This window comes from Otolemur garnettii, unplaced genomic scaffold (assembly GCF_000181295.1).
Source record: "Otolemur garnettii isolate 467f Iridium unplaced genomic scaffold, OtoGar3 scaffold00115, whole genome shotgun sequence".
Classification (NCBI taxonomy): domain Eukaryota; kingdom Metazoa; phylum Chordata; class Mammalia; order Primates; family Galagidae; genus Otolemur; species Otolemur garnettii.
Genome location: NW_003852510.1, coordinates 2,682,111 through 2,691,922, shown reverse-complemented (window position 1 = coordinate 2,691,922; position 9,812 = coordinate 2,682,111). Strand labels below are relative to the sequence as shown.

At 47.6% G+C, this 9,812-nt stretch overlaps 1 protein-coding gene across 1 annotated transcript in view; it reads right to left on the bottom strand.

The window, feature by feature from the left end:
• Positions 1-981: 981 nt before the first annotated feature.
• Positions 982-9,812, bottom strand: part of ZFYVE26 (zinc finger FYVE-type containing 26) — a 74,890-nt gene continuing 66,059 nt past the window's right edge. The window contains exons 36-42 of the mRNA XM_003797374.3: positions 8,958-9,155; positions 8,065-8,264; positions 7,069-7,210; positions 6,709-6,768; positions 5,349-5,531; positions 4,271-4,315; positions 982-1,846 (exon numbers count right to left, since the gene is read on the bottom strand). Coding sequence (XP_003797422.1) covers positions 1,643-1,846; positions 4,271-4,315; positions 5,349-5,531; positions 6,709-6,768; positions 7,069-7,210; positions 8,065-8,264; positions 8,958-9,155 — 1,032 coding nt within the window. The 3' untranslated portion in view covers positions 982-1,642. The remainder of the gene's footprint in view (positions 1,847-4,270; positions 4,316-5,348; positions 5,532-6,708; positions 6,769-7,068; positions 7,211-8,064; positions 8,265-8,957; positions 9,156-9,812) is intronic.

Below are 9,812 nucleotides of genomic sequence, written 5' to 3'. Positions count from 1 at the left end.
TGCAGCCCCAGCTGAAGTTGAAGGCCATATGATCTTTCCCATCCATCTTTCTCTCCGCAAGGAAATAAGAGTGGAAAGGGCAGGAACAAGACAGCACAGAGGAGCCACGAAGCCAGAGGCTTGTGGGAGCGCCATGTGACCGTGGCCTGTCTGCAGTGAACAGGCCACCCTGACACGGACATAGCTTTGGTGGTGGTGGTATTTTTGCTGGAGGCCACAGTGTGATATCTCATCTTGTTAGTCTAGTCAGTGGTTGCCTATTTGATACTTTAGTTAGAGGAAAAAGCCAGGAAAATCTGGTAAGAACATCCCAACCTAAGGGCTGCAAGATTTGTGACCCATTATATAAAGTGCTTATGCTCAGTGCAAAAAGGGCAGATTCAGAAGGGCAAGCTGATGCCAGGGAATGACATTTTCGAGGGGATGCAGGTGAACTATGACTCAAGGAAGGAAAAGCTGAGCTTCGGCCCAGAGAGACTGTATTTTCCTTACAGTCTTTCTCTCCTCTAATAGGGCCAAAACTTTAATCCGACGCGTGTCAGTATGCGCCATTTGCTTTACTATTAAAACACGTAGTTCAGAGGGAAATCCACAGGGTTTCTAAGCACCAGAGACACTGACCTTAGATTCCAATTTCTTCCAATTTTCCAATTCAGCATTAAAGGTGAGATGAGCAGGCTGAGCTCTGGCTGGTGGGGGGCTCAGAGCTACAGAGGGCACAAACAGGACTGTAACTCAAACAGGTAAAGTCAAGCTCTTCAGTCCTAGGATCCCACTGCCATTCCTCTCCCAGATCCTTAAATGGGAGTCACGTTCTCTCACCCACTGACTCTGCGGCAGGGACACTCACAATAGCCTGTGAGCAACCCCCTGCCTCCCTATTGGATGGTTTGCCTTTCTCTCCCCTCCGCATGAATGTGCAGGGACCCTCCTACTTGGGCATCAGCCCCCCACACTTGATTGCACATGTGAACCCATGGCTTTCGGATCCCAGCACCTGAAAACTCTTTTATTCACACTATCTTCCAAAGACTCCTGTTGACTGCTTGTGCTTGGGAGAGGAGACACCTGGAAATAGTTTTACTCCACAGGTAGCACTTGTCTCAAAGCCATCTCTGAATTTTGGGGAGGGAGGGAAGGGAAAAGAGGCAATCCTCTGGTGTTGCTCAATACTTCTCTGTAGATCCCTCTGATCAGGACGAGCCAGTACAGCACACCTCCGTGGAGGGGACTGGGTACAAACAGGATGACCCGGGGCAAGAACCAAAACGCAGGGCAGGTTTCCAGAGCGGCAGGAGTCTAAAGTAAAGTGCATCTTTACAGTGGAGGAGAGTCTCATTTGTTCAGAAATGCTTGGGTGTAAACATCAGTGCACAGGAGCACGCACACGTGTGCACACACACTCACTCCTCTGAGGTAGAAGGAACTGACCATCTCCGGACAAACACACACACATTCCACACATTCCACATGGCACTTGCGTGAAAGGTCCTGTCTTTGCCCGAGAAGGCAAGTAGGGTCCAATCCAGATCTTTCTGACCCGGCACAGAGCCAGAGAAGTCCCACTCCACACGAGGAAAGAGGCAGAGGGCACCACCATCACGGCTGTTGCCACAGTTCTCCCTGGTCCCGAGGCCCAGGGTCACTTCCTAGAGCCTGAGCCGTGGGCACTCCGGGCATGGTTTGTTAGAAGCCACTGGGCACAGATGTCCTGCACTACTGCATCCCCACTGCTCTTGGCAGCCTGCTGCACTTGCTGGACGAGGGCTGTGGCCCGGGAGTGTTCTTGCTTCACGGCGATCAGATAGGCAGAACGTAGTTTGCAACAAGTCAGGTAGGCCCGAACCTGGCAGTCAGGTAGAAGACGGTGGAAAGGGAACCGTCATTACAGATGAATCAAATATACAGAGGTGCAGCACAGAGCTCAGGCAGGCAGGCTGCCAAATTAGTAACTTGCTTTTTATGATAGTACAACAAGTCTTTAGATATTCTGGACATAAGGTATTGCTTTGTGTTTTTTCACAGTATAAAAAGTTGTTACTAACAACTAAGAATTTAGCTTACTGCCCCACGCTCTCTAGCTTCCTCCTGGCTTCAAAGCCGGCACTGCCACTGCCTGCAAGTTGTGACTTTATAGTTCTCTGATGATTGATTGATGTCTGTCTCCTTGACTAGACTTTGAGTTTTGTGAGGACAGACTAGTGTCTGCTGTCAGTACTCCTTGTACTCCTGGTACCTAGCACAGGGCCTGGCATGGAGCAGACACTCCATAGGTGTGCACCACATGAATGAATGAATGAACCCCTTACACCTCCCACCTACCATGGACACATAGATCCCCTTCCCTATTTTTCTATTTTCAACTAGTTGAATTTCTATTTTTTTAAATAGGAAATTTGAAAAGGAAAACACTTAAACACAATTACAAACGGTCTAATTAGGCTCTAACCTCAGTTAGACCTGACTTGACTGCTCTTGTTTGGGTCGGCGGCTGCTTAGTTTCAGGGTATGTGCACCTGTGTAGGTACTCTTTCTGGGCTCCCCATCTCCTAACTCCTCGGCCCAGGGAAGACAGAAATCCTTCCTTCTCAGGCCCTGGTTTCACCAGCAGAGCCCTCTGGTTATCCAGGGTTCTGGGCTGGCGTCCAGTGAGGCCCTCACCAACTGCCACAGAGCTTCTAGCAGCAGCTGTGTTTCTGATACAACGATCTCTCCTGGTTCGTGGAGGGGACTCTTTTGCTCCACTTAGTAAGGCTCCACCTTTTCTTTGTCTTGGTCACTAAAGTCTTTCTTTCTTGTATAAACTCAATTATGGGTAATTTCCTGCTGCTAGAAGGTGTCAGGGTCACTGAAGTGACCAGCTCCTGCTGCTTGGGTGTGTGCTTGCTGCCCTAGGATGCCAGCGCTCCCCAGGCCTTCAGCTCCCCTTAGCGCCGACATATGCTTAACACGTATCACGACCTGGAAGGCAACATTCCTATCAAGGGGAGAGGGGCATTCCAGAAGGGACGTCTGGAATATAAGCTGAATGAAAGTGGTTTTGGGCAAGACCTTGTGACCTAATCACTTAATGCATTAGTGCCACTGCTTCGACGAAAAGTAATAAGGCCTGTCTAGATTTTAGGGCATGTCTTTTCAGGGATAGAGCCTCTGCCCTGCTCAGTGACAGGCTCAGTGAAGGCAAAAAGAACCACAGTCTGGGAATCAGGGGGCCTGGACGTCTGTCCTAGCTACTGGGTTCTCACTCTGATTCTAGGAGAGTAATTCTCCACATTGCAGAATGTTAGGATTTCATCATTTCCAAGGATCTCATCAGGATGATGCAAAAATAAATGAAGAAATGCTCTGAATGTTTTTTCCTTATCCCCACGACTTAAAAATGCCCAGTAAGTTCAGCCCATGGATTAGAAACATTGCCCTGGGAAACATGTGAGAAGCTGTTTGCCTGACATTAGTTTTTATCACGAAGGACTCAGTTGCCAGATCATTCCTCTCCTTATGGGCAGGACCGTTCAGACTGGCTTGGGTTTTGTGTGCCTCTCCTAGCCTGGTGGCCTTTCTGCATATCATGGGAGATTGATCCAGTAGTTAGCCACAAATGGGGACAGCTGAGAATACTTTTATTCTGGCTGGCACCAATTTTTAAAAGAAAATGAGCTCTTCAAAAACAGGAAAAATGAGATACCAGTGGACATTGTTGGTCAGTACGTTGGGTGGGGCTTTTCCTTTCTATATCCTTTTCCCTTCAGGATAAAAGAAAAATACTTGCTTACTTTATGAACCTCATTCAGTCAAATTAAGGATGGAAGCAAGGGATTTCCTAGGGCTCTGTGAGAGAAGTATACCATGGAGCATACCAGAGCAGCATAGGACACATGTGTCCTGGGAAAGATAAAAAATTAAGGAGGTCACTTCTGAGGTTTATCTTACAAGGGTACAAGTGAATCTTTCTAAGAGTAGAATGTGAACGTTTTAGAACAATAACTAAGAAAATGACATGAAGGCTATGTTAACCAGTTTGATGGAAGTGTTTCGGATTGTGTGTGACAACCCTACACTGTACCCCAGAAGTGCATTAATGTACATAGTTACCATTCAATAAAAAAGAAAAAAAATTAAGGAGGTGATGATCACCTGTTCCCAGTCCCGGCAAAGAAGCTGAGATACAAGATGTATGGAACTGTTTGGGGAAATGAGGGATAAAGGTGACAAGCTGAGTGTGAGGTACTGTTCATTGGCACTCCCAGGGTTTGAAGACAGTTCTGCTCACCTTATTGTCATCATTGTGTATTGCTTGGATCAGGCCCTCCAGTTCCTGAAACACAGGAACACAGAAACACAGTGGTTGTGAGAGAGGGAAGAAAGACTGTTGCAGCCTGGGAGCTGAGGCCCAACCCAGTCTCAGCCCAGGATGGCGATGCCTACCTGACTTTCTTTTTTTAAGAGATTGGGTCTTGCTATATTGTCTAGGCTAGAGTGCAGTGGCTATTCAATCCCACTATTGTTCAGCATAGGAATTTTTTTTTCTTGTTGCAGTTTGGCTGGGCCCAGGTTTGAATTTGCCACCCTTGGTATATGGGGCTGGTGCCCCACTCACTGAGCCACAGGCGCCTCCCCAACATAGGAATTTTGACCTGCTGCATTTCTGGCCTGGGCTGGCTTACCCCTCTTAGGCAGTCTGGTGCTGCCCTGCTCCCAGGAGGTCACCATATCAATGCTGAACTTAGTGTAGACACTTAATTGGCATAGCCTGCTATAGCCCAGAACTCTTGGGCTCAAGTGATCCTCTTGCCTCAGCCTCTTGAGTAGCTGAGACTATAGGCATGCACCACCATGCCCAACTGATTCTTCTTTTAAAATTCAACTCTTGCTACGAGAGCAGGAAGGGAAATCTCACCATAACACTATGTTTGGGAATTTAGGGAGAAGGAATAGCTCCCAAGAGGCCTGACTGTTCTTCACCTTCACAATTGGGTGGGTTCTGTACACTCACAAGGAACCCACAGAGGGACAATTTTGCAGGCAACATGCTTCCAAGACCACCTGCTGGCCCACCCTGGCCTCCTCTAGAGTCGCAGGAGAAGCTCAGCTCTGTGGGCCACAGACACTTCCAGGCGCCCACAATACCAGACAATGGGAGCTGAGGGACACCTTCTGGGGCAGAGGTCATCACTGTCAATTTTCTTCACAGGGAAGCTTGATTAGAGTGAGGCCATTATTGCAGATGGGTCAGAAGATAAAGGGATCTTATAGAGGTCCAAGCACATTGTGGGGAACAAAAAAATAAAGAGGGGGATGTGATGACCTGAAATAGATGGAGGAGCCAAGAGGTGTGGAAGGGAGCGCACCTGGGCTGGGATTCTCCTGAACGCTTCCAGGCAGTCGAGGAGAATGGTGTCCCCGTCACTTTTGGCCGCCATGCCCGACTCACTGACACACTTGAGCAGCTGTCGGATCTCACTGTATTTCTCCTTCTCCACCAACTGCCGGGCAGCTCTGCAGTAGGTTGTGGCAGCATCTAGCTGGAAGTCCTAGAATTGGGTGTGGGATGACAGGCTTAGGGGACGGCAGTGGCAGAAGGGAGGTGGCATTTGAAAAGCTCCCACTATGCTCAGTATAGATAAGCCACACGGACTGTAGTCACAATATAAAACACGAACTTAACACAAAATAAGCAAAAGTTGCTTTGTGGGGTTAGGGCAGACATTTAGGAAGCATCCATAAAAATCCTCTTAATAAAAAAGAGGAAAAAAGAAAAAAAATTGTCTTAATATCTAAAAATGGAATATATCTCCCTTGCTACTATGGCACTTTTTAAAAAATTCTTTTCAAATTCTTAAGACCTGTTGATTTTCTCTCTAATGAGTCACCTTTCTCCTGGGGAATAGGTGTGGGAAGCTGGTATTTTCTGCCCCCGACACCTGATGCTCTGTGTTAAGAGATGCCTAAGTATTCAGAAACAGAGCCATTCACCAAAAGATTGATTTGCTAGATAAACACCTTAAACCTGGCCTAGGATAACCCTTACGCCACAGGGCCTGGGTGGAGCTGCCCCTCTGCTTGTCCACCAGGGGTATCTGTGTGTGAAGAGCTTTATTCAACACTCAGAATTGGTGGGAAGAAAGACACCTGACTGATCATTTATGGAGCAATCGATCCTTAAGACACACACAACATATGGAGTGTCCTTTCTGTCCTGAACAGTGATGGTCCTCGTTGGCTGCTGGGGCATCTGCATGAAACTGTGTGGTGGTGGTGGGGGACTTGGAGAGAATCCCATGGTTTCAGCCCCCTCCCCCAACCCTGCCCTAGTGCCACAAGTGCACCTGTGTCCTTTCATCACAAGCAACAGAAAAGGTCCCCTAGAGCCAGCTTCTGTGCCCACAGAGGATGCGGGGGGCAGGGCCACACCCCCTTATGAGGACAAGCAGTGGTTCTGCAGGGAAACAGCTGTGGGGAACTGTGCTGGATCTGGCTTCAGGTATTTATTGGAAAGGCTTTTGATGAATTAGTTATTGGTTATTCAGCTTTTGGCAAAGTCACCAAGAATCTTGAATTTGACCCAGTTCTATAATAGTCACCTCCTTGATTTCAGCCCTGGTACATGTAAATCTACTTTACTTGGGATTTTCTAACAAATAATCTCTTATGTAACTGTGGTCAGGTGCTGATTGCCCTTGGTATAATCTGGAGTAATTCAAGTCATACCTGCAGAACCCGGAATGCAATTCCAAAACCATCTTCTACATTTTTCCCTCCCAGCATGACCTGAAAAGGAGAGGGAAACATGATTCAAGAAGCAATAACTGCTAGAGTAGCCCCTCAAGCAAGAATGAGGGCCCCAGTTTATTCAATTATTCAACAAATATTTGTTGAGACCCTACTAAGTGCCAGGCACTAGGGATGTAAGAGTGATCAAAATGGACTTGGTCCCCAGCCTTCTGTGGCTCGCATTCTAGCGGAGAGGCAGCTATCAAACACCTGAAATAATAACTAGACAATTACAACTGTGACAAGTGTTCTGCATGGTGAGAACAATTTGCCAGGGGTCTGAAACACTGCACGTACCTTGCAGGCAACATCCATTTTCATGTGGTTATTTCCAAACAGGGTTGGCAGAGGCAAAGTGGTGATCTGAGAGGTCCCAGCACTTTCACACCGATGTAAGAATCTGGTCACTTCCATCTGCAGCTGAAGTGTGTTCATGTGCCTGTGGTGACAGGACACAGACAAATCCAGCCTCGTGAGGGGCCTCGAGAGTGAGGTGCCTAGGGCTGGGTGACTGGGAAGTCAGAATCAGATGACGATGGGAAAGGCAAAAGAAATGATGCAGAGGGAAAACAGACTCCAAATACCCTGCGAGCAGTTATGCAAAGTCCAAAGTGGGTGGCTGGTGCCATGCACAGATTCTGAATAGTTATGGGGCACTGTGGATCCGGAGAAGGTCCAGTCACTCAACCAATTAGCATTTACTGAGCACCTGTGTAGCAGGTACATCAACAGAGGCCGGGAGAGACACGAGCTCTGCCCTTACTGAGTTTATGGGCTAGAAGAGAAATGTATAGCACACAGATAAATAAAACATGGAGTGATTAAGTCTATGGAGGCAATACAGGGTAGTGGGGGAGCATCAGCGTTAGACGTGTGGACTGCGCAGAGGGATTGGTAAGCATAAAAGCTGAGGGGAAGCAAGTACTTGGTGTGCTGAGGAACTCTGGGGAGGCCCGTGACTGCCACTTAGCTGGGAAGAAGAGAGCGGCCGGAGGGACACACGGCACTGGAAGGGGCCGCGGCATGCAAGGCCTTTTTGCCCATTGTAAGGAGTTTGGAGTTTAGTCTGAGGGTAGCCTGTGCTTCTAATCCTCCCTCCATTCCCACTTCCCCAGTAAGCTCCTCTGCAGGCTTACTGGGCTGGTATTAGACACTGTCATCCAGGGATGATTCCTTTTAGATTTTTTTTCAAGGTTTAGGCACTGGGCAGGAACAGCTTTATCAGCAATAAACAGCTTTATTCAGTTCCAGCCTTCCTGCCCTGCACCAAGGGTCCCCCGAGCCTTGAGCTACCTTGACACATCAGCGGCTGACATCTTCTTTCGGAAGAAGGTGGTTTTCTTCCTTCCAGAGCTGCGGGATGTTTCTTGGAGGTAGATCTTCAGGTGGTCCTTGGCTTTAAGCAGCCACGACAGCTTCTCTCCCAGTTCCGTATATGATTTTGCTTTGTGACTGAAGAACCGAATGCACGTCATGGCAGCCCGGACTTGGTCCTGGAAGAGGAAAATGAACATTCAGGTCAAAGGAGATGTGGGATGTTGGATGTGATGATGGTGCTGGTCTGATTTCCACCGGCACAGTCTGGCTGCCAGCACCATGCCCACCACCAGCTGAACTGCTATTTTGTGTCCATCATTCCAAGGCCCAAGAGGTTGTCCTAAAGGGCATGGACTGGTGGAGTTCTAAGGTAGGGCATCATTCCACTATGGAAGAAATCTAAAAACCTACTTTTGACTCTCCCTTCAAATTGGCTCCACTCTTACTCTGGCATTGAATAATTCAATTTCCCTGTAATTTAGTATTGGCAATCCTCAGACAGATTGGGAGGAACGTATTCCTTCTCCCCTCATACATTTTCTCTTAAAAACACTTGCTTTGCTATCATTCTTTACAAAGCCCACATTCATGCCCCATTCTTATCTTGAAACTACCACATACTTCTTTTTCTACCTAACGTTCATTGCATTCTGAAGAATACCATTACTGATGTGATTAAAGTTTGCCTCTTGATTTAGGTTGGAAATTCTAATATTATTTAACAGCACTAGACAGCAACATGGATTTTCTCTAGGGTCAAACAGCAAGGCCAGGGACTAAAGGACACTTGTGTTCCCATCTTGCACAGCCTCCCTTGCAGGGCAAGACATCAGCGACAGAGGTACGAGGCAGGAAGGGGCTGCTATTACCTTCATAAACTGCTGTAGCTCGTACAGAATATGGTAGTAGTTCTTCTTCTGTAAATGTTGGCAGGCAGCAATCAAGTACTTTCCCCAGCTCTCCAGGGTTGAATCAATAGATTCTAGCAAGTTTTCCAAATCGTGTAGCTTCCCACTTTTATAGCTTGGCTGGAAAATGCCTTCTATGAAGATTTCTGGAGGACTCTCCTGGGGCAGGGCAGGGTGAGAAGTCACGTCATGAGCCTGGGTTCTGGCTCTGTCTGGGACCCACTCTGAATCTCCTTCCGCCCACAGGCCTTCCGCATCCTCCCCCAGCAGTGCTTCTGAACCTTGCGCATCATAGACACCTTTGAGAATCTCACTCTGGTGAGCGCTTCACCTGTTTCCTTCCTTTTACAGAAAAGCTCCTTGACAGCGTCATCTATACTCACCAGCTTCTATCCGCCCCCCCCCCCGTGATATCTTTTCTCTTGAATACACTCTAACTTCTGAACTTACAATACCATCGAAACTACCCCTTATGTCATTAATGACCACTAAACTCTTAAACTCTTAAATCTAACAGTTAATTCTTGGTCCTCATCAGCAGCTTTTTTTTTTTTTTTTTTTTGAGACAAAGTCTCACTCTGTTTCCCAGGCTGGAATGCAGTGGCATCAGCCTAGCTTACAGCAGACCCAGGCTCCTGAGCTCAAGTGACCCTCCTGCCTCAGCCTCCCGAGTAGCTGGGACTACAGGCACCCACCACAAGGCCTGGCTAGTTTTTCTTTTTTTAGTAGAGACAGGACCGTGCCTGGCTTCAGCAACTTTTAATATAGATGATGGCTTCATTCTCCTTGAAAGACCACTTTCTGGTTTTTTTTTTT